The sequence below is a fragment of the Sinocyclocheilus rhinocerous genome, unplaced genomic scaffold (assembly GCF_001515625.1).
Source record: "Sinocyclocheilus rhinocerous isolate Xijiao unplaced genomic scaffold, SAMN03320098_v1.1 scaffold735, whole genome shotgun sequence".
NCBI classification, from domain to species: Eukaryota; Metazoa; Chordata; class Actinopteri; order Cypriniformes; family Cyprinidae; genus Sinocyclocheilus; species Sinocyclocheilus rhinocerous.
Genome location: NW_015629505.1, coordinates 481615 through 506555, shown reverse-complemented (window position 1 = coordinate 506555; position 24941 = coordinate 481615). Strand labels below are relative to the sequence as shown.

The window sequence follows — 24941 nt, the reverse complement described above, 5'->3', positions numbered from 1 at the left end:
CTCACAAAAGACTATTTTTAACCAAGCAGCGCGGAGAGCCGCTTCAGAAACGTGCCGCGGCTGGCTGATAAACACAAGCACTGACTAGAGCAGCCGCGATCAGCTCCGGTGGCCGTGGAGCCGTAACGCAGACGCGTGCAGTGAGGCGCAGATCAGCTCTATTAACACTGAATCTGCTGTGTAGATGAATCATGCAAAACACGACAAACAGTGAATTTTTCATTGTTTCTCGAAACGTCATAGAATTGTTACACTGGCGATGACATGACTGCGGCGCCAAATCATTTATGTCCCCACGCATCATGTATGTCGTCACGTGTTGACATCATCAAATTACAATTGGTTCCTGAGATCGGCCAAGTTGGTGAGTACCGATCGAGTCATAAAATATGATTATCGGCCGATACCGATCTCCGGCCGAGCGATCGGAGCATCCCAATATTTGGACATCTGTTTTGATTCTGTATTTTCAAACAGTGTTTTTTGGTTCTTGATATCAATAGAGTTATATCAGTCATATATGTGGTATGAGAACTTCTATGTGAATGACATGCAGATATAAATGTAAACTTTATACAAATGACTGTATAACTACAAGGACTGTCAAATTAACATTACATGTTAGTTTCGTACAAATAACTATAAAAAAATAACATGTTAAAATTAATGCAAAATACTTACATTTCATTGCATGCAATTGCTAATTGATGAACATGATGCAGGACAACGACTCATTGCATGCTGTAGCCTATAGAATACATTTAAATGTCCCTCAAGTTCAAGATATGAGGGCAAAAAAAAGCCCCTGTTTGGCGATTAATTTGCGATTAATTACAATAATTATTTGGCACATCATGAAATTAATTGGATATAAAAATGTAATTACTTGACCGCACTAATAACCACATGGTGTCTATCTACCTTCATTTGAAGTAAGCTTTTGCTGCTTAAGTTTTTCATCTTTTTTTATTTATTTGTTTTTTTTATTTATTTTGAAGCATATAGAAGATTATAAGGTCATCCGTTTGGGTTAGCAATGAAAAACCGGGCACTAAGGTAATGTCACTTTCTAGAAATAATGGAGGCTCAAATTAGATTAGGGTGAAAGACGGGAGCACACATGTTAGCGCTTTGAGATACATCTGTGTGCTCAGGAGAAATATATCATGGCCCTGATAGCGCCGAGTGGAAGAGAATGTTCTCTCCAGTGAGACATTGAGGACAGACACTGACATGCACCGTCAGAGGGTAATGTTGACCTGAGAGCTAATGTGTCACTCATCTCCCATGTTACTTGAGATCAGTAATAGACTGATATATTGTCCAGGCAAAGTTAGGCTATTCATACAAGGTTCCTTCATGCATCCCTTCCATGATATACAGCCTTGTCAACAGAATAAACATTTTATTTATTTAAAATAATTGTATAATTAATACATTTTTAATAGACAAATTATTCATTTAAAGAGTATTTTAAATGAATATTTATTAGGGAGTTTGTCACTGGTCATTATGTAAGTGTGGGGTTCAGGCCACTCTCCTCACCTTTTGCATTTTTCTAATCTTTCATTTCTTCCTCTACATAGTGTGCTCTGATTTTCCCAAGTATCTGTGTTTCTGTCTATATCCTGTTACAGAGCGCACACACGGTGTTCTTTGTGTAGTGAGATCTGCTTGTCTTGTGAAGGCATTTCCTCATGTAGATGAAGGAACGAGATCTGTCTTCTGAAAGTTATGTTTTCTTAGTGGGGTAAATACGGTGAACACAGGCAACACTTAAAAGGCTGCCTATGGATGATCCAGTGTGTGAAACCACAGACACACACATCGATTTCAGTCTTTGATACTTATGAATAAACATGTACACTTTCTATGTCTGTGTTTTGGCCTGAGCATCATCGATCACAAAAGCATGCAAGAAATCTTTGTTTCTTTTTTGTTGTGTTGTACTCTATAGCCTCAACTACTTAGGAATCTTATTAGTCCAAAAGCCCATATTAAATAATATTAAAAATAAAATTGGTTCTTATTAGCTGCATATTTTAGTTGCTTTGTGCCGTATTTTGGTTTCAGCCCAAGGTGAAAAAAAATCACTTTATGTTGGAAACCTGCTTTGGAGTGTGTTTTCCCATTAGATATAAAATTACCGTGTCTAGCCTTCAGGGTCATACTGCAGGAGACATGAAAGATGGTATCCATCGTTTTATCCCAGGCCTCAACTTCCTTCTCCCCCTCATTCTCTCTTTACCTCCACCCATTCCCATTTACCTTCCTGTCATTCTTATTTATTTCCATTCAGGCCTGTCCTGTTTTCAGCACATATCCTGGCATTCCTCAGCCATTATTACCTTAATGAGACCCAATTTTCCTTTTTCAACATAATACCTGTTAATGATGGAACTGTAATACAGCAGGGTTAAAGCAACATTGAGTGTTTACTGAGCAGGTCAATGAAGGGTCAGTATAACAGTCAATATATACAGAGGGAATGAAACATCACAGACTCAATGTTTGTTTTAAGTCTCACTGTGTGTTTGTATGTGTGCATTTATAATTGGAAGTTTAATAACTGTTACCCTGTTTAACGCGTATCTTCTGCCTACTGGTATACTTGCAGGTGGCATAAATCAGCAGTGATAATTGTGGCTAATTGTGTTTTAATGACCTCGCTGTTGTTTGTTTTGCTGTCTTTTCCACCCCAGCTTTCTCCCCGCCAAATCTACAGCAGACACAGCCATGTGGTTCTCTGTAATTTATGTTAATTTGAGCAGTGAATTGAAGAGAGTGTGTATTTTTGTTTGTTTTCACGCCAGTTTAAGTGACTTTGTGTCAAACACATGCTCTGTCTCGGCCCGGGTCTTTGTAGTTGTTTTTTCAGGTCTGCCTTGATGGCTAGAGCTTAGGTTCTGCTGAAATTTACTGAACCTCAGATTCTAATTGTAATGATGTTTGAAAAAGTTATGTCATGATGATGACGAGAGTGTGTTCGAAAAAGCTTAATGTGTTGGTATGCACCAAAGAGATCTATAATACCTGGAGAAATCTATCTGTTAGCTTTCCCATTCATCTAAATGGCCATTGCTTGGCTGGCACAGGTGGTCCCCCCATAAGTTAAAGACCTGCAATTTATACACACACACGCATCATAAGGATGCACTAAATTGATCAAAAGTGACAGGAAATGTTATAAAACATTTGTATTTCAAATAAATGCTGTTCTTTTGAACTTTGTTCATCAAAGAATCCTGTAAAAATGGTTTCCACAAAAATATTAAGCAGCGCAGCTGTTTTCAACATAGATAATAATAAGAAATGTTACCTAGCACCAAATCAGCCTATTAGAATGATTTCTGAAGGATCATGTTACACTTATTCTTGTGCTGGCAAATTACTCCAGTCTTCAATTACATTTTAAAATACATTCAATTATAAAACTGTTATTTCTCATTTCAATAATATTTCACAAAAACTCAGTTCTTACTGTATTTTTGATCAAATAAATGCAGCCATGGTGAGCTTAAGAGACTTCTTTCAAAAACATTAAAAAAAAATTGCCAACCACAACATTTTAAACAGTAGAGAGAGTGTGTGTGTGTGTGTGTACTTGGTTTGACTATACTTGAGAACCAAATGTTATATTGTGAAATACTTTGACAACCCACAATGTCCTCCGTAGTTAAAAAGGCTTATAAATCAGCCAAAAGATGTTTTTATTTAAATCTAGTGTTCTGCACATGTTTCTGTGATGGGTAGGTTTTGGGGTAGGGGTTGGGTTAGGTCAGTGGTTCCCAATCCTGATCCTGGAGAACCCCCAACACTGCACATTTTAGATGTCTCCCTATTCAAACACACCTGATTCAACTCATCAGCTCATTAGTGAAGACTCCAAGACAGGGGTGTCAAACTCAGTTCCTGGAGGACCGGAGCCCTGCACAGTTTAGCTCCAACCCTAATTAAACCCACCTGATCCAGATAATTAAGTCCTTCAGGCTTATTTAAAAACGACATGGTACGTGTGTTGGAGCAGGGTTGGAACAAAACTCTGCAGGGCTGCGGCACTCCAGGAACTGAGTTTGACACCCCTGCTCCAAGACCTCAAATGTGTGTGTCAGATAAGAGAGACACCAAAACCGTGCAGTGTTGGGGGTTCTCCAGGACCAGGATTGGGAACCACTGGGTTAGGTGATAGAAAATATCATTAATCTGATATAAAATCAATGGAAATCTATGCAATGTCCTCACTAAGATAGCGAAACAAACGTGTGTGTGTATGTATACAACTAATTCAAATATAAAACAGTACAGCTAATTGTTGTAAAGAAAAGAATGCATTTTGGTGGCAGAATGGTGTAGAAATCAACCAGCAGGGGCTAATTGGGCCATGCTAACCAGGCACACCCCTTGACCCATTGGCACCCACAACATCTGTTTAACATCTAATGACCTTGTAGATCATCTTTGTGTGTTTGTACAAAAGAAAGGGAATCCATCGTCTTCATCTAATGTCACTGTCGTGAGAGTAAGAGTACACGTGAGCAGTTACTGTCATCACACAGTTAGGAGTGGCAGAGATGTGCGCTTGATTTTTGCGTCTGGCAATCTGTCAACAGATGAACCGTCTCTGAAGAATGACTGCTGTCCCGGCGCTCTGAGCTCTGCACAGATTAAGCCATCCACTTTTGGCTGGCCTTATAATAACAGTCATTAGCATTTATGTGCTAAGAGACTCAGCATATGGAGCTGATCACCTTCACAACTGACAGCCATGGGTCACGTTACTGATGAGTAATTTAGGGAGCCGCGGCCTCTTATTCTAACTTGCTTAATTTTTCTTCCGTCTCAGTTTCTGCTCTCTCTCTCTCTTGTCGTTCAGAGGAAAATTTTTCATTAAAGTCTATTTATAGAGCATGTTTTAATGGGCAGACCTCAGCAACAAGAGGAAATAAGAAAACCTTGAAAATGCTAAACCAAAGAACCTGCTCATTTCCTCTGGCTGCATATTACAAATGACCTTACAGCAAGAATGAAGTTGTACTCGCGAGGATCGTGAGAGTGTGATTGCAAGGATGACTAACAGAGGTGGAGTTCCTGATGGGTAAATTGTGCCTGCGTGATGAGTTTGGTTAGTCAGCCTTGTGTAGCATGGCTCTCTCAGCAGCATGTGTGATTTGGAGGAAGTCAATTATGTCCTAGGCAGAGATGTCTGTCTCAGGCCAAACCTGCACCTGAATAATATCAGCTCATGCTCTTACACCAAGAGAGAGAAAAAATGGACTTCAGTCATTTGCATGTGTAGATGACAATAAAGATGTCATTTGCTTTAATGCGTTTCACTTTTATTTGCTCAGTTTTATATATATATATATATATAATATTTCATTTTAATTTAATTAATTTATTTGTTTGTCACCGAGCAAAGAGAAAAACATACACCTACCTTGCTTTGTTGTTGAAAAACTGTCCTTCCATCTGCGGGCAGTTCTAAGCCAGGCCTCAAATGTGAGTTTGTTAGAGGTTTGTAGAAGCTGTTTATCTGGCTTCTGATCAGTGTGCTAGCATAGCAGAATGATGTTAGTCATTATGGGTTAGATGATTATTAATCATATTAGAAATATCCTTTCTAATTGGATGTGACAGAAATCTTTGTCTTGGCTTTTGTTTTGCCTTTATCTTTTATGAAAGCATTATGTATATCTAAGAGTCTTTGCCTTGCACAATGAGCCAGAATGTTGACTGTGTAATGATGTATTGATATGAATAATAACCTCATTGAGTGAATAATGATCTGTTCCAGTACACTGGAAAAAACTCCTTCCACACTCAATTAAACGGACTACCTTCAGTTCAGTGATAGTTTATTGAAATTATTCATGTTTTGATTAAAAAGGAAAGGTTTTGGACGGGTTCTACCCAGAGATGGGCACTCAAGTTAGTGACTTGGATTCGATTCTCACTTGAGTCTCATTTTAATAGACTTCAGACTCGACCTGAAATGACTCCAGACTTGACTCGACTCGACAAGAAGGACTCATGAATATTTTAAACATAACTTGAGTCTTTTATCCTTAACTACTGACTGCTGTCCCGGCGCTCTGAGCTCTGCACAGATTAAGCCATCCACTTTTGGCTGGCCTTATAATAACAGTCATTAGCATTTATGTGCTAAGAGACTCAGCATATGGAGCTGATCACCTTCACAACTGACAGCCATGGGTCACGTTACTGATGAGTAATTTAGGGAGCCGCGGCCTCTTATTCTAACTTGCTTAATTTTTCTTCCGTCTCAGTTTCTGCTCTCTCTCTCTCTTGTCGTTCAGAGGAAAATTTTTCATTAAAGTCTATTTATAGAGCATGTTTTAATGGGCAGACCTCAGCAACAAGAGGAAATAAGAAAACCTTGAAAATGCTAAACCAAAGAACCTGCTCATTTCCTCTGGCTGCATATTACAAATGACCTTACAGCAAGAATGAAGTTGTACTCGCGAGGATCGTGAGAGTGTGATTGCAAGGATGACTAACAGAGGTGGAGTTCCTGATGGGTAAATTGTGCCTGCGTGATGAGTTTGGTTAGTCAGCCTTGTGTAGCATGGCTCTCTCAGCAGCATGTGTGATTTGGAGGAAGTCAATTATGTCCTAGGCAGAGATGTCTGTCTCAGGCCAAACCTGCACCTGAATAATATCAGCTCATGCTCTTACACCAAGAGAGAGAAAAAATGGACTTCAGTCATTTGCATGTGTAGATGACAATAAAGATGTCATTTGCTTTAATGCGTTTCACTTTTATTTGCTCAGTTTTATATATATATATATATATAATATTTCATTTTAATTTAATTAATTTATTTGTTTGTCACCGAGCAAAGAGAAAAACATACACCTACCTTGCTTTGTTGTTGAAAAACTGTCCTTCCATCTGCGGGCAGTTCTAAGCCAGGCCTCAAATGTGAGTTTGTTAGAGGTTTGTAGAAGCTGTTTATCTGGCTTCTGATCAGTGTGCTAGCATAGCAGAATGATGTTAGTCATTATGGGTTAGATGATTATTAATCATATTAGAAATATCCTTTCTAATTGGATGTGACAGAAATCTTTGTCTTGGCTTTTGTTTTGCCTTTATCTTTTATGAAAGCATTATGTATATCTAAGAGTCTTTGCCTTGCACAATGAGCCAGAATGTTGACTGTGTAATGATGTATTGATATGAATAATAACCTCATTGAGTGAATAATGATCTGTTCCAGTACACTGGAAAAAACTCCTTCCACACTCAATTAAACGGACTACCTTCAGTTCAGTGATAGTTTATTGAAATTATTCATGTTTTGATTAAAAAGGAAAGGTTTTGGACGGGTTCTACCCAGAGATGGGCACTCAAGTTAGTGACTTGGATTCGATTCTCACTTGAGTCTCATTTTAATAGACTTCAGACTCGACCTGAAATGACTCCAGACTTGACTCGACTCGACAAGAAGGACTCATGAATATTTTAAACATAACTTGAGTCTTTTATCCTTAACTACTGATATCATAAAGAAAGAACTTGGAATTTACTTATATGCTTTTACTAAATCTGCATTACGTATTTCCTTGATGTAGATCGGACTCTTATCATAGTATTTACGTATTGCACGTACATTCCAAAATGTCAGAAGAGTTTGAAACATGGCGGGAGCCACCGTCAGGGACTTCATGAAGATTGGGTAGTGAATGTGTGAAAACAATTAAAGATACCGGAATGACAGCATCAAATATTAGAACGTATCACATCTTAGAACGCATCCACAAATGTTAGTAACATTCAGGTTTGTGTGTGTTCAGGTTTGACAAATCATAATGCAAAAATTGACGCTTCAAATGAACATTTTGATAATCTCTAAAGATTTATTCAGATGCAACACCTAATAAAAGTTATTATGTCTCTTCCTGAATTAATCTGTTACATTTTTGAATGAATCGAGTGAATGATTCATAAAGACAGTCACTTGCTTCATTTCGAGTCGGTTGAATGAATGACTGAATGACTCACTTAATCATTAAGACCTAACCCATCTTTCATATATTGAGTATCATTTCATAAAAAATTTTTTTTTTTCATATTTTATTATTCATTTTTTAAAACCTATTAATGCCCATCTATTATCATTATTTATTCTATATTGAATCAAAATATTTATTTCTAAAACTTTTTGTAATGCCTATTCAATGCTTTATCTAACACGATGTTTTAACTGATCTTTTGGGGGGGGGGGGGGTATGTTCTCAGCTAAAATTAATGTGTGATTAATTGGTGATTTAATTAGATCTAGTATTAGATTAATTAGTATCTATTGGCTACATGTTACAGATGATTTTGAATATGAACGGGCCTCCTCAAATTAATAATTTTACATGTATTTATGTATTTTTGTATCTTGGATTGACTCCATTTATACAGGTAGAGGAAGACAAGTTGAACTAGAATCCTAGTAGTATCCCTGGAACATATTTTGTCTTTAAAAAGCAACCTTGTAAATAGAATTTTTAAAAATAATTTATTTGCAACAATTAATAAAATTACTCCAGACTTGACTCCAGCTTAAAGACTTCAGACTTGACTCGACTTCAGATGAAAGACTTGTGGACATGTCTGGTTATACCGTTCACTTTCACATTTTACAAAATTAAATGGTATGTCTGTGGTCTAATTCTCTTTCTTTACTCCCTTTTTCTCTCAATCTCCCTCATGTGTGTCATAAACACCACTGTTTTATCTCACATTGAGATGTAACCGCTAAGCTGATCACTGGTTTCTGTCACCTCCCAAAGCTCTGGGCCAAACTTTTTATCCTCCCAGGTCACCAAATTGTTCCAATTATTAGATCAACAGGAAATTCAAAGACTTCTGAAGGGAGCATCGACAAACGGCTGCTCTTTCCATCTTAAAGTCTGTGTTTAACACATCAGAGGAGGACCTTGAGCTAATGCATGAGTCATGATGATGACATTGCAAAATCAATACAGATGACCAAGTCATCAAAACACTATGACAGAAGATTATTGGTCTTACTGAGGTAAGGCAGATAGAAGAGGAATGTTTTTTTTTTCTAGGGTTTAAAAAAAATCCTATTGATGTGCCAATGGAACAAATTTATCAAGGTCATTTAAAAAAAAAAACTGCAATAGGTTTTAAACACACATGCACACTGGAGGAACCGCTCCGCACCTTCATCCACTGTCATGGATGCTTCAGAAATAATAACAGCCTTAGAGACACTGATGTAGAAAACAGAGGGCGAAAGAAGGCAGACTAAAGTTCAGACTCTCTGACATGTTTGTTTGTTTGTTTGTTTGTTTGTGTGTGAATAGCCTTGCTCCCTGCTAGGAGTCTTGCTGTCTTAGTCTCGCTCTCTAATTTGGCCATGTGTTTGTGTGTGTGTATTGACAGCCAATGCTGTGAGCATCTGGCCACGTGTCTCTTGTTATAGTAGTGCAGGAGTATGTATGGCGGCAGGATGACACACAGAGCTGGCATATTGTTGGCAGACCAGTGCCATGGATAGCTTGTGCTTTTGCATTCCTGCTTGTGTTTTTGGCAGTCATAGCAGTCCATTTAAGCCATTAAGTGGTTGTGTGTATCTAGCCATACTCCACAGTCACAGAGCACTTACTTTCCTTCAAACAAATGCATAGAAAGTCACATGCACGCATGTTAAATGTTTCAGTGGCCATGTGTATACTAAACCTTTTCACAGTTTGTATCGCTCTGATTGTCTGTTTTTGTGCAGACAGTCAGTCTGTGTATTAGCAGTGGGTCTTTATACATATTTATGCAAGTAGGTAGTGGCAGTTGCCTGTTATGATGTGAGTCACTGAATCATTTGTTCAACTGATTCGTTCGAAATCACTAATCCATACAGGAATCAAATAAATTACTTTCTTCATCGGTGAGCCATTTAAATAATTTTTCAAGTGATGTTTTTAAAAAACTGATTCATTCAGGAGTGAAACGAGTAATGCTCTTCATCTGTGATTCATTAATTTAACAGTTTCATTCATGAACACTGATTCAGGAATGAAACGAGTGACTTGATGTGTCCCAATTCACCTACTTATTCTGTGCCCTAAAAAGTATGTAGTCTTTTTGTGAAGAAAAAGTAAATACTTTTAAGCATGTAGTAGAGTTGGCTAAATTTGGGACAAATTATGTCATAAAATTTTACTCTGTTTTAGGGCTGGGCGGTATATCGAGTTTGTATATGTGCTGTCTTCCTGAATGCATAACTTACATTTCACAGGTATATTCTCTGTCTGTAAATGTTAGAAAGTCATGGAAGTCTTCACACAGACTTCAGTGAACGAGCGCCGCCGCGTGCATGCAAAATACAGAGATATGAATTTTTGCCCATATCGCCCAGCCCTACTCTGTTGCAGAGTTACATTCATTCTGTCAGTGTAAACTGGCCTTTCGTTCCTCCTGTCACTGTTCACATCCTTATATACACACTCCATATTGTATTTAATTAAATTTACACTAAACGAATTCCTCCTACCATATTGGAGAGAAAACAAGTAGCACATTGATCTGCCAGTATTGGTTCCTTTATGCGGAGAACTCTGCTCATGTTTTTGCAAAATTATGCATGTAATAGTACATATGTTTTGCTATTGTGCTGTTTGAATCTTTGTAAAAGTTCACAATGTTGTTGCAAATGAAATGTTGACACAAATAACATTAAATAAATACTATTCATCATGATTATTATTAACTCAAACCCCTTTGAGTTATTAATAAACAGTGTGTCTCTCCTCAACCTTTGATCTCACAAACATCAGCCATGTTTGTAGTTCTTTTTATTTGTGTTTGTAGTTCTGAACTGAATCCTCCTCCAAAGCACAATGGGTTACGGCCAATATTAGCCATTAGTGTGTACACAAATCCAGTCTTTAGAAATCTGCAAGAAATAGTAGACCACCTGGGGACTTTTGGCATACTCTTTTCAAAATGCTTTGCTGTATTCATCAGTAGCTGTTTCCATCAACCTGTTTTTATGTGCATTTTGAAGTATTGCCTCATGCAGGATCCATGCAGGATTTGTTCAGCTTGTGAAAATGCAATTAAAACAGATTCCTTCACTAGACAAATATGTGACTTTGGATCATTCCACTGGCTTCTTCCCATGCAGGATTTGTTCAGCTTGTGAAAATGCAATTAAAACGGATTCTTTCACTAGCACCACCACTCAGAAAACATTCAAAATTAGAGAGACTATCACTTGTTCATCGTCTTCTGTTATTTACCTTATTTCATGCCCATGTGGTCTACAGTATATTGGCAAGACTAATCGTCAATTAAAGACCCGTATCAACGAGCACAGGAGCTCTATTAGAAGGATGGACATTCATTCTCCTGTAGCCAGACATTTTATGGATGCTGACCATAAACTTAGTGACATGAGATTTATAGGTATTCAGAGATTGATTAGTTCAAGAAGAGGTGGTGATCCCAACAAAAGACTGTTACAATGTGAAGCTAAGTGGATCTATTATATGGACTGTGTATATCCGAAGGGATTAAATGAAGAACTTCAATTGTCTTGTTTTTTATGAACAGTACTTTTGTTAATTCCAACAGATAACCATTGTTCTCTTATTTGATGTAAATTATCCATTGCTCTACATATACACACATTGTGGTGTTTTTTTTGTTTTTTTTTTCTCTCGCTTGTGATGCTTCAATGTTTGAATGTGCGGACTCTTTTCAAGCTCTTCATCTCGAAGTATTGCCTCAGAAACGAGATGGAAACACCAAATTTCATTTTTTAAAAATCCCTTAATTCGCAAAGAAGTTTTTCCGCTCGCTTGAGATGATTTTTGACTTGTGCGAAAAAGAGTTAATGCGAATAATGGGAAATGGAAACACATTTGCTGAATAAATTCCTCCATGCGCAGCAAAAAAGTCATGTGACTTTGCACGATGCGACGGGATAACTTGACCTAACCAGCGGACCGATCTCGTTGCACAGCATCTGAAATGTTGTTCTGGTTGTTCTGCAAAGCCTGAGCCAAAGTATTTCTATATACTTGCCTCCCAGAACTGTCTTACACGACTGCATTCCCAAACAGCAGGCATCCACTTCGGAAAGCAATGACCACATTTATTGTATTTCTTCTGCTCACAAGTAATTTATTATATATGAAAATTATTATCTTCAGTGGCTGTCAGTTTATCAGGAAGTGATGATTTTATTCTCTTTGACTTGTTGGATGGAAACAGTGCTTTATTCTCAAATATTAAAATTTTGCGCATTAGTTAAATTTGCTCAAAAACTCTGATTCATTCAAGAATGAAAAAAAGTAACTGTATTCATTACTAAGTCATTGAATCATTCTACCGATTCATTCAAACACTCTGATTGATTCAGTAATGAAACGTGTCTTCAGAATCATTGAATCATTCGTTTAACCAATTTGTTAAAGGGGTGCTATTATGCTTTTTCACTTTTTGAACTTTAGTTAGTCTGTAATGTTGCTGTTTGAGCATAAAAAAGATCTGCAAAGTTACAAAGCTCAAAGTCCAATTCAAAAGGAGATATTTTATTTAACCGAAATCACTTTTCAAAAACTACAACGAACGACTCGTTTGGACTACAACGCATATTTTCTGGGATTTGTGATATCACAAATATCGACGAATGGGATTAGACCTGGTTGAGCTGAACTAGAGAAGGCAATGAGTGTTTATCACTATGTCGGAGACACGCTAGCTTTCCCAAGGCAGACTGATACAGGAACTATTCGAGCCGTTCATGCCAGACTGAGGAGAGAGGTGTTGTAATAATGTAAGATATGTGAAAAATAATGTGTTTTTCGAACAACCTAGTATGAGAGCCTGTTCTAGTACACCCCCAAAACAAAATCAAGACTTTGAAAAAGAGCATAATAGGACCCCTTTAAAAAATTGCTCAATAATTCAGGAACAAAACAAGTGACTGTCTTTGAGACACTTAATATTCTAATAGGTATTAATGAAAATTTAAAGCTTAACATTTTATATGCATATAAACCTGGTCACTTTTAATTGCATGTTTTCTTAGTAAATGTGATTGACTTTTTGTATGTGTGTTACAGGGTGCCACCATAAAGAAGGATGAACACACTGGAGCAATCATAGTGGCGCGCATCATGAGGGGCGGGGCAGCAGACAGAAGTGGTGAGCGCTGATTCACCTTTTCTCTCTATACACAAATGCACTCTAACAGCACCCAGATGTTTAGTTTGTTTACACAAAGCCTGAGATGGTTTATTACACTGAATAAACTGCTAAAGTACTGTATGTGGTCTCTTAACTTTTTTTTTTGTCCACTCCTCTTTGTTGTGTCCAGGGCTGATACATGTCGGAGATGAGCTGAAAGAGGTCAATGGTATCCCTGTAGATGACAAAAAACCTGAGGAAATCATTTGCATCCTGGTATGTGCATGTGTCTGTGGAAAGTCAACATGAAACAGCATGTTTAACTTTTGTAGTATAACAGAATGCTGTGAAAAGGGGATTTTATCCAAAGGGAAATGTTTGGACTGTTAATGTATGAAACATTATAGGCTGTGAAGTTAATGTTGAAGTTGGTTAATATATCCCCCCTGGCTATTTTAGCAGAAATAAAATGTAAAAAAAAAAGTTTTAGAACTAGTGGAAGTTAATCTTTCATAATATAGTATTATCTATACGTAATATAGAATTAAGTGAATAATGTTCACTGGTGCATTAATTTTGTCTTTTTATATCCTTAAAAGGTTGTTGATATGTTGTCTTTTTTTTTACTCCGTTTATAGTCCCAGTCGCAAGGTGCCATCACGTTCAAAGTAGTCCCAGGCATCAAAGAGGAGGCACAAAGCAAAGAGCCCAAGGTACAATTCATTCTCACTATTGCCGATCAGACATGAACAGTTTAGGAGAAAGAGTTGGCCTATATGGGATGTTCTATTCAGACAGTGGGGGAGTTTTCCCCTGTACGAGTACCACGGGCTGCTGGTTTGATGGATAAGCTTTTGTTCCCATTCATCTTCAACACAAATGATTTGCACTAAACCTCTCAGCTCCCCGTCCAGCTTACAAACATTCTCTGTCAATCTGTTCCTAAACCAAGTGAGCTGTCTCACAGCCTGCTGTCTACATGAAACCTCAATTATGACTGATTTGAAATGCTGTACGCAGCAACACTCACTCGCATTGCACAAATAGCACTCTTCACGTGAAGCCTGCAAGAAACTCGAGTCAGAACTGTTAACTCCTGATTAATTCCAATAGAATTAAGAACATGTTGCTAAGCTAAAGATATGATGCAATTAAAGACAAAACATAGATCGCATGCACAATATTACATAAAATTAAAACGTTTTGGTAGTAATTATCTACAGTATACTTTTTAGCAAAGTTTTGTGATGCATTCTGAGATTGCTTTATCCTTGAAGAATAAATGAAATGCTGACTGAAATTTCAGTCAAAACAACATAGATGTAAATTAACATAATTGTGCCTAAAATGTTCCCTAGGCTGAAAAGTTGTAAAACCAAAAGTGCACGATAAATAAAGTTATTGTCTCCCAAAAGAAAGAATTGACTCTGAACAGCCTAAACGAGTCATCAGTAATTCGAATCCCACTTCACATTTGCACATTTGGTAACATATTTGCATAATCCCTGCCTATGTTTTACGCTGGCTGGCCGCTGGCCCGCCCTCAAACACTGTGGTTTGTTTGCAATGGGCGTATCATTTCCAACACACGCTGTACGCAGTAGACCAGTCACAACAGACTGGGCCATCTGACCAATTAGAGCAGAGCAGGCTCACAGAAAGGAGGGGTTTAGAGAGACTGAATTTTAGAACTTCTTCGAATTAATCGTTTGAGAATCGTTGGAAAATGATTTGATATTAAAGGCATATTTTGAGAAAAGGAAAGAGATTTTGACCGTGCATGCATGTAAACCTATTAAAGGAGACTCCTAAAACAATATTAGGAACCTTTTAAATGGCATAATTGGGGCACTTTAATATTTTTGGAATACCATTATACGTTTTTTTCTTTGAATAGAAAGCTCAAAAGAATAGCATGCATTTTTAATACATAGAAACCTTTTTTAACATTATAAATGTCTTAACTGTCCATTTTTATATATATTTTTAATGCATCCTTGCTAAATATAAGTGAATAAATTTCTTTAAAAACAAAAATCTTGACCACAATCTTTTGAGTGTTGTGTTATAAGTGAGGACTGTACCATTTCTTTGCAGGTCTGTTATATTCCTTTTGCTGTGCTGTAATGGTTTAAATATGTTTCAGTTTTGAATTCAGTCTGCAGTACACCCGCATGTGTGTGTTATCCAATGACCATAGTTTACGGTTTTCCGCACATGTAATGAATATGTTGAAGTGCTGCTAATTGGCTGCACATGTGTAAGAGGGATAAAAAAATGATGGAGTGCGAGACCGAGATGAAGCATTCCCTCAGGATGTATTGGTGTGTTTGTGGGGAACGTTCTCCTCTATAACATCATTTTTCTGTATGGCACAGGCAGCTCTCTAAATCAACACAAGCCACTGCTCTCCGTTTGCTCTCAATAACCCTTTACCTTCTTATTTGTCTTTTTTGCTTATTTGATATGTCTGCACAATCACTCTAATCCTTTAAACACCTCATGATGTCCTTTGTTAGAGAAACGCTAATGACAATCTCACAGAATTTCCAATTGTTGCATTATAGTGCGTATGTGTGGAAAGTAAGCCTGTCTGCTACCCAAAATACACCTTTATTTGGTCATGGTTTAGTGAGAGGGGTGGAGCAGATGTGATTTAAATTTCATCCTTCTCTAATTTCATTTTAATCCATTTAATGGTGTTCATTTTAAAACTGTTTCTCTCTCTCTTGCTCTTCAGATGTTTGTAAAGGCGCTTTTTGACTACAGTCCAGCTGAGGATAAGGCGATCCCTTGCAAGGAGGCAGGCTTGGCATTCAGAAAGGGAGATATCCTGCAGGTTATGAGCCAGGACGATGCCACCTGGTGGCAGGCCAAACTAGAGGGTGATGGCAACCCGCGCGCAGGACTCATCCCATCCAAACATTTTCAGGAGAGGTTAGCCAATGCTTTTCTCTCTTCCCTGCTCCTTTCCTCCCACTATCACCAGTTTTAAATTCAACAGTACTCCATGACTCAATCATCCTGTCCGCCCTCTGTCCAGCCCCCTCATATATCATATTTTCCTGTCATGCATGCATCTCTCTGTCTCTCGATCATTCCAGACTTCTTCCACTCCATTACAACCTGACTTTCACTCCCTACTATGAAAGGAATTACTTTTCTGAGTTTTTTGTCTTCCTTGTCATTTTTTTCCCTTTTTGTGCAAGAGGGCTCGGCCAAAATACTTTGGATTTCCGTGGCTGTCTGGGCTGGAATGAGTAATGACAGACAATGATAGCACTGGTTCACATCCACTTTGGACGTCCACACTCGGAAAATTGCACATCAGTGGCGTTCTTCGTAAAGTGGGCTCTGACGTGCATGCACATGTGTGCTGCCTTAGGAAATAGTTTATTTGCTCTGTTTCTCTTGAAAAAAGTAACTTTCAATTGTAAAACATATTTTTGAACCTGTCAAATGTACAGTAGCAAGTGCTGTTTCTGGCTGACCATTCTTTCTCTCGCTCACACACATACTCACTCACTCACTCACTAATGGATACTTAGGCAGGTAGCTCTGCATTGTAGTTAAGTGTTTAGTAATCCCCATACGGTCGTAAAATCTGATGGTTTTATTGCATGTGTCTGTGGCTGTGCTCACAGAAGCAGAATAGGCTTGTCAGTCTGGTTTAGAGTGTTAAATTTCTAATTATCAAATTACTTTTACACATTTTGGTTATAAACAGAAGTGACAAATGTATTAGATGGCCAGACTGACACCCTTACATTTTCATCACACATTGCCGTCGGTTGATTCAGATTTGTTGGATGAAATTGCTTCTCACTCGTATCAGTTAGTAAATACATTTGTCAATCCCAAACACTGACTTTTTGAATGTAGACTATTTATTTGCCTCTCTAGCTCGTTATCTTTCTCCCTCACTTTTTTTCAGGAGGTTTGCAGTCTGGAGACCCATGACCGTCACGACTCTTCAGAGAACCCCCAGCAAAAGATTTTGTAAGGACCACACTCATGCAATCATGCAGCAACTAACCACTGAAATGCACACATACACAGCAGGGCTCAACAATAATGATTTTTTTTCCTGCTAGTCCAGTCAGGCTATTAGTTGTGGCCTTACTATAAAATGATTATTGATTTTTATTATTAACAGTGTTTTGTTTTCTCTATTTATATTTAATATTTTTTATATTTCTTATTCCTTAATATTTCTTATTTAAATATACGTTTTTATTTTCATTCACAAAAGTTTAACAAGCTGTAGCTTACAGCTTATACAGATATAATGTAACATTCATAAACATTTTGCTGGAAAATGATAGCATATGATGCAAAACATTACTGATCAGTTTGTTTTCAGCATTTTTACTGGTACTTTCAAGACTGTCACAAATCTTTTTTTTTTTTTTTCAATTTTGACAAAATCTCACCCATGTTGGCAGCTAGATAACAACATTATCTTGGTGACAGATCATCATAATGCAAAAATGGTGTTGATTTATTTACAGAGATACAGAAACAGTGGTTCTCAACCAGAGGTCCGGGGTCCACCAGGGGCCTTCAGCAAATTTTCAGAGAGACTAAAGGATGACTAAAAAGCATTTAAAGTAATCATTTTTTGTTAGTATTTAAAAAAAGTCTAATGTAAATGTAAAAAAACTACAACTATGTAAGCATTTATTTTTTCCCTCCCTCAATTTCTATTGTTCTTATTGAAGAACATGCAGTTCTTAAAATTTCTGGAAGCACAAAGTGAATCATGGTTAATTCATTTGATATATCAGTACTCTCGGTTTCTGTTCATTAAAAAGTTGAAAATTAGCAGCTTTGTCATAATTCTGGTAGAAATCCCGGAAATATCATATCCTATTTGGGTGGAGGGGGGTCTTTGAATGTTATGTTGGGCAGCGTGGGGCCACTGGTGTAAACGTTTTTGTTCAAGGTCAATGAATGTAAAAACTTTCAGTGGTAATGAAAAAAAACCTTCTCGCTGACCTCAGGCCAGCAAACTACCTTATTGTTGAGCCCTGTACATACTCATCCTTTTGTTCCTGGACTACAGCAGAAATCATTTTTAAACTGTTGTAAGCAAGAGGCCCGTGTATTGCAGATGCTGTGACGTTACTATTTGAGTAGAGCAATGGCTAGAAAAAAAGAAGAAGAATAGAAGGAAAAGATTAGATGAGAGGTTGGGAAGTGCAGGGTGAAGTGAACACGGTCAGGGAGCCCAGACTCCCCTGATTGGTGCCAGGCAGATATCTGCACATGTGTATTCATGTACATGTGCATTAATGCACACCTGGACATAAGCTTCCTCTCCTGGTTTCCATTAATGTCTGTTGTCTGATTATTGTATGCTTGTGTGCGTGTATTTGTACACCACAGCTCTAATCTCTCCCACTGGCTGATAGCAGGGGTCTTTACGGAGCTGTGCTGGGTTACTCTCTACACATGGGCACACTTAAAACTCACCACGAGACAGATGCACAGCAACACTCTCGACATGTTGCCTTCATCTGTACAGCTACACACACACTTGATTGAATAATACAGCCACTCTGGATTCTTTTCCCCCATGCCACATGTTTGGCCTCCCACCTCTTCCATTTTTCTCCATCACTCTATCAGCTGCTTAAAACAATGAGAAGGAAAGGGGGACCCAGGGGTCGTGAAACTGCCGTCGTCTTTGCAGACTCTTTACATTTCACATAACAAATAAGCATAAGTAAAATTAAAGTGCTGCTTTTATTCAGCTTTTCAAGTGTAGAATTTTTCGGAATCACGTCACATATGGGAATTTGTCAGAAAAACTTAAAACTCCATGTATGACTTGACCAGAAACAGACCAGATACAGTACCAATCCAAATGTGTTCCCACACAGGTATAGATGCTTATATGTGTGTTTGGAAGAAAGAGAGTTGTTTGTTTGAAACTGCATCAGCGTGTGCTTTAAGAGTAAGACCATCTGTCTACAGGCCTGCAGTGAAGTTGAGGTGAGGGGCTTTCTTTGGATGACTGAACACACGCTAGTGCTTTGCACCGCAGATATGTGCACTCAAAGCCTTACTTATCAGAACGGCATGATTAGCTGTGGCTAGCTAGCTAGCTGAGGCTGTATGTCATATCCATTACAAACTGCACACCCCTGGACAGGTACAGAAAGTAAAACTTTCAGGGTTTCCACAGTCATAGAAAATTTTAAAATCATTTACAAATCATGGTTTTCAAGCATGGAAATGTCATGGAAATTAATCTTAGTACGTTGTACGTTGACTTTCACAGTTGTTCATAGTTCAAAAATATTTATTTGGCAAAAGTATTTTTTAGAGATTAAATTAATTTAAGTCATTATCCAGTAGATGCTCATAAATGACTTAAAAAAGGGGTTAAAAGGGCTGGGAACACAGTAATTTATACTGTAGTTGAATTGTGTACATATAGGTTGGTCTGGTGTAGGTTAATGTTAAGGGATGGTAACTAGAAGGTTGCTGGTTCAGTCCTCACAAGGAACGAGCACCGTCATTCCCCTAAACAAGGTACTTAAAGTTGGCTTGAAATGTAAATTCACTCTTCTTGTTGTTTAAATGAATCTTTATGATCCTATTGTGAACAATTCATCCATGTATAGGTTTCTTTCTTTTTTTCTTCTTAATCAAAATGTAATAAGTCAGTTTTCCAGTGAGGCAGACTTTGTTATAATAGACTGCAAGCTTGCATTCCGATCTGCATCCATCCAGTCAACAACCGATAGAACCAAATCTATATTTTTTTTTCTTGCTTGATAATCCCTTTTACACAGAAGTGTCAAATCTGCAATCTTCCAGTTACCATCCCTGAAAATTATTAATATGTGTTTTCTATAGACTAGTCAGTTAATGTCTGTTTGTATTGTTTACAAGTGGATTCCTCTTAATACATCTTGTCTCATCGTCATCTCTTACAATTAACTTTTCTTTCTTCATCTTGCGTCTTCATGAGAAAAAAAAGTGTCTTCTGGTTACACTAGCTGCATTTACATGCAACCTAATATCAGTTAACCCTAATGTCTTGAAGACCACTGATCACAAGCTTCTTGTTGTTATTGTAGTGTTGACATTGCACGTGGAACCATTTTCTTTGGAATATATGTAATGCCTATGCTAACTGATATATTTACATTGAATAGGGTGCATATAAACAGTACATTTGGAATCTACAGTGGGATTGATGTAAATCTGTGTATGTAAACATAGTGAGTCTGTAGCTCTATCCTGCCTGTTCACATGCTCTGGTTCGTGCCCTTTGTTTGTTTGACCAGATATACTTTCATACTTTCAGATATACGTTCTGTCATCATTGTAGATATGGAAACAACTTGCACCCCTTTAATGTACACTCACCATCCCCACTTATTTGAATTAATCATCTGTTCTAGATTCATTTATAAATTGTTGTAGGCAAAAGGCATCTAATAATCAATCTTGTTTCCATATTTGCTCTGTCCAATTTATATCTGTGGTTGCAATTTTTTTTTTTTTTTTTGGTGCTCTGTGACCAATTATCATTTTTAAAAAATGGATCTTGGGACACGTTTTACTGTTCTTTATGATTTAAAGTTATTTTTTGTTTCAGTTTCTCTGAAAAACACTGTCAGTAATTATGACAGACATGACAGTTATCCATTTTCACCTGTAAATCATACCCATTTACTTAGCATATTTTTTCTTATCCTAAGCTTAGTGGCCTCGCTTCTTGTCCCAGACCTTAAACATGCCCTTATATCTGCTTTTCATTTTCTTTCTTTTTTTCTTTTTTAATTCATTTAGTCTTTTTTGTCCTTTGGGTCACACCGACAAGAAGGCAGATGCTTAAGGATTCACTTGACTGATAGCACACAAAAGATTTTTCTGCCCTCCATCCTCCTCTTCATGGTATTGCTTTTTTGGCAGGACTGTGTGAATGTGTATGGCAGGCTGTGTAGATGCTGCCCTTTGCTCGTGTGTGTTTTGATTTAAGCTTGTTTAGTAGAATTGAGACCACATGAACTGGAGGAAGCTTTTAAAGGGACTCCAAATGTTCTCATGTCTTCAGGCCTGCACATGCACACTCAAAAGCACACTTTCTCTGCTGTTATGAACTATGTTAATTGTTCGGTAGTTACAGTTACCTATGAGGTAAGCAATGGTTTACCACTTAGTAGCATACTAAAGACTTTTCATAGAAAACAAACATGGAATTTTACATTAGTTTGACATCTAAAGGAATAGTTCTCCCAAAATTGAAAACTGTGATAATTTCCTCACCCTCATGTTGTTCCAAACCTGCATGACTCACTTTTTTGTGTGAAAAAGAATACTTTTTGTAGAACATTGAGGTTAAAACCTCATTAGACCCCACTGTCTTTCATTAAAACAGTAGATAAAGTAAAACAGGTTTGGAAAGACATTTTTGGTTGAACTGTCCCTATAAATTTTAAAGTGTATTTCAAACATCATGTTTGTAATGTGTACTTCCAGTCACATGACTGTATCTTTCCTTTTAATTTTTTCCTTCATAAGATGATGAGACAGTTGAATGGGGTAGGTCAGTTTCTTCTTCCTCCATTCTTTTGCTCTCCTCATCCCTCTCTTGATCGGTTTTTAATCTTTTTATGTTTATTATATTCCTTTCTTTGCTTTCCCAGTGGAGGACATTGAAGGTACACCTTTCAGACTAACTCTGATTCACCTATTAGATGTCATAGCCATTAGATCATTGGCTGGGGACCCCTGTATGTGGTAACAGAGTACCAAACAATGAAGATACGGTTTATTAGCATTCATTGGACCACAACTACCTAATGGAGCATAGCAGAGTGTGTAAAGTGGCCAAGAGTTCACTATACTGTATCTCTCTAATACACAAAGACACACACACTCACAGGCACACAATACATAACTGTTTGCCTTTCCAACTACGCCTTACACTTTAAATGATATTAGTATAATGAGTGCTCAGATGAATCCCATCCATTTTAGTCTTTCTTTATGATAGACCGTGTGAATGTGAGTTTGAACGCGAATGTTTCCCCCAGTATATCATAGTCTTATTGTTGTGTAAGATGCAAAAGATGTTTTGAATAACTTCTTTTATCCCATCTGAAAGACATGTATTGAATACTTTGTGTTGTGTCTAATAGACAAAAGAAATCTAAAGTTTATGGCCCACATGGAAAGTTGTGAATGTTGAATGAGAACGCTGCCAGTAGATCTGTCCACCTGGCTGTAAAGGATCAGTTGATGAAGAAATATGATAGTTGTGTTTGAATGTAAAATACACAACTGTTCAATAGTTTGGGTTTGGCTATATTTTTGAAAAAAAGTATCTTATGCTCACCAAAGCTACGTTTGTTTGATCAAAAATTTAGTAAAACATTTTAATTACAATTTAAAATAACTGTTTTCTATTTGAATGTATTTTAAAATGTCATTTATTCCTGTGATGACAAAGCTGAATTTTCAGCAGCCATTATTCTAGTCTTCAGTGTCACATGATAGTTCAGAAATAATTCTGAAATACTGATTTCTAACATTTCTGGTTATTATCAATTCTGAAAACAGTTGTGCTGCTTAATATTTTTGTGGAAACCACACTCTCAGGAAAAAAGAGACGAAAGCTGGCACTGGGGAGGTACTTTTTCAAAAGGTACACCTTTGTAGTTTGTACCTCATTTACCCCTAAAAGGTACATATTTGTACCTAAAGGCTGCACATTAGTACCTTAACGGTACATGTTAGTACATTTTGAAAGGGTACCACCCCAGTGACAGATTTTGTACCTTTTTTTTTCTGAGAGCGCATGGTGCATTTTTCCCAGGATTCTTTGATGAATAGAAAGTTTGAAAGAACTGTATTTATCTAAAATAGGATTTTTGTTTAACAGTATAAAAGTCTTTAATGTCACTTTCGATCAATGTAAAACATCCTTGCTGAATAAAGTATTCATTTATTTTAAAAAATATTCTTACTGACGCCAAACCTTTGAACGGTACTGTGATCGCTGTCATTTTTATTTATATACCTATAAGCTGAATTGACAATCTTTTGTTTTGTTCATCTTTCAGTCTGTATAGTAGTGTTCCTAACTTCTCTCTAATATAAATCTATCCTGATTCCTTCTGCCTTTCATAATTTGAAGAGGACACTGAGTTTGCCTCCTATTTAAGTGGACTCCATATTGGTGAGCTTTTTTTGATTATGCTTGATTGTGTTTGTCCTCTGTCCCATATCATTCCTCACTTCTGTCTGATTCATATTATTGATGAATCCCGTTATTATTGATTATTGAGTTTATCCCGTTCTGAGTCATTCTCTCATAACAGTTTCATGTGCTGTTAGCTCTCAATCTCCTCCCTCTCTCCTTCTCTGTGTCTGCAGACAAGAATCTTTTTTGACATGTGGCTGCACGCTGTTGCATGTCCTATAGTATCATTGTCTAGCTTCCTTCTGGCTTTACATATCTCTTCATTTATAAGTGGTAGCAGTCTGCGTTTTCAGTCTGTTTTTTTTTCTGCAGTAGTTGTCACAATCATTACCATGTGCTTTGTACGTTTTATCTAAGATTGACTTTGTTATTGTTAGTAGTGATTCCTGAGTGTTGTTCAGTCTAACTGAAATATCTGATATCAGTGATATATAAGTAATCGTTGTTGTTTTTTTTGTCCCAGTCCTGTAGTAAAAAAAAAAAAACAGCCAAATGTGCACTCGTTTCTCAAACAGAGGTCCTGAGCAGCTGAACTTTCTGATTTTTCTGTGTGTTGGCAGTGTTTTTAGTTTAAATAGCTCTTTGTGAATGTTAAACATATTGCAGTTAAAGGCACTGGTTCATTTCCAGGCTTTCTGGTGGAGGTCCGGCGGACTCTTGATGTGGTGTGTGTTGGACATTGGGCTGTTTGAAGGCCAGCACTCAGTCAGGCCTTAGTCTGGTTTCCATCTCTAGCATCAGTCTGTGGAAAATGAGTGTGGCGTAGCGTTCTCATTATCTGTCACCACACACACTCATGTACTCTGTATGCCCGTCTGGGGCAGCTCTGTTCAGTGGCCACAGAAAGTAGTGTTTCCGTGGATCCTTAAGTATTAAATATCTCAAATAGTACAAAAATCATTTATCATTTGCTTCGGTTTCAGTTCACGGCAATTTCCCCTCAGTGTTCTGTAATCACTCCATTCCATTTCCACTCCAGGTTTTCCATTTCACCAATTGTTTTTTTTTATTCCTCCATTTCAATGAATCTGTCAGTATAATGTGAAGGTAAATGTTGTTTATTTGTATAGATACTTTGTTGTTCAAAAGTTAGGGGTAAGATTTTTTTTTTCAATGTCTTTCAGAGAAGTCTCATGCTCACCAAGGCTGCATTTATTTGGACAAAAATACAGTAATATTGTGAAATATTATGGCAATTTAAAATTACAGTTGTCTATTTTAATATATTGTAAAGTGTCATTTATTTCTGTTCAAAGCTGAATTTTCAGCAACCATTACTTCAGTCTGCAGTGTTATGTTTCATTTCATTTCATTTAGTCATTTTGCAGACGCTTTTATCCAAAGCGACTTACAATTGGGGAATACATAAAGCGATTCTTCTTAAAGAGGCAAACAGACACAGGAAGTGCTTGTAATACCAAGTTTTATGCATTGTTCAAAGCTAGTACAAGCTAGAAAGGGAAGGAATAAATAGAGAAAGACAGAGTTTTTTTTTTATTTATTTTTTTTAGGATGAAGTCAAGTAGCGTCGAAAGAGATGAGTTTTCA

The 24941-nt window shown here is 37.3% G+C and overlaps 1 protein-coding gene across 2 annotated transcripts in view; it reads left to right on the top strand.

Moving 5' to 3' along the window:
• Nucleotides 1-24941, top strand: part of mpp7a (MAGUK p55 scaffold protein 7a) — a 136541-nt gene that overhangs the window by 84145 nt on the left and 27455 nt on the right. The window contains exons 7-14 of one of the 2 annotated variants that reach the window (XM_016550910.1): nt 13105-13186; nt 13359-13444; nt 13807-13881; nt 15909-16105; nt 17103-17167; nt 21710-21730; nt 21835-21849; nt 23328-23369. In XM_016550910.1, the coding sequence (XP_016406396.1) occupies nt 13105-13186; nt 13359-13444; nt 13807-13881; nt 15909-16105; nt 17103-17167; nt 21710-21730; nt 21835-21849; nt 23328-23369 (583 nt within the window). The remainder of the gene's footprint in view (nt 1-13104; nt 13187-13358; nt 13445-13806; nt 13882-15908; nt 16106-17102; nt 17168-21709; nt 21731-21834; nt 21850-23327; nt 23370-24941) is intronic. The other variant, XM_016550911.1, reaches the window with a different exon arrangement.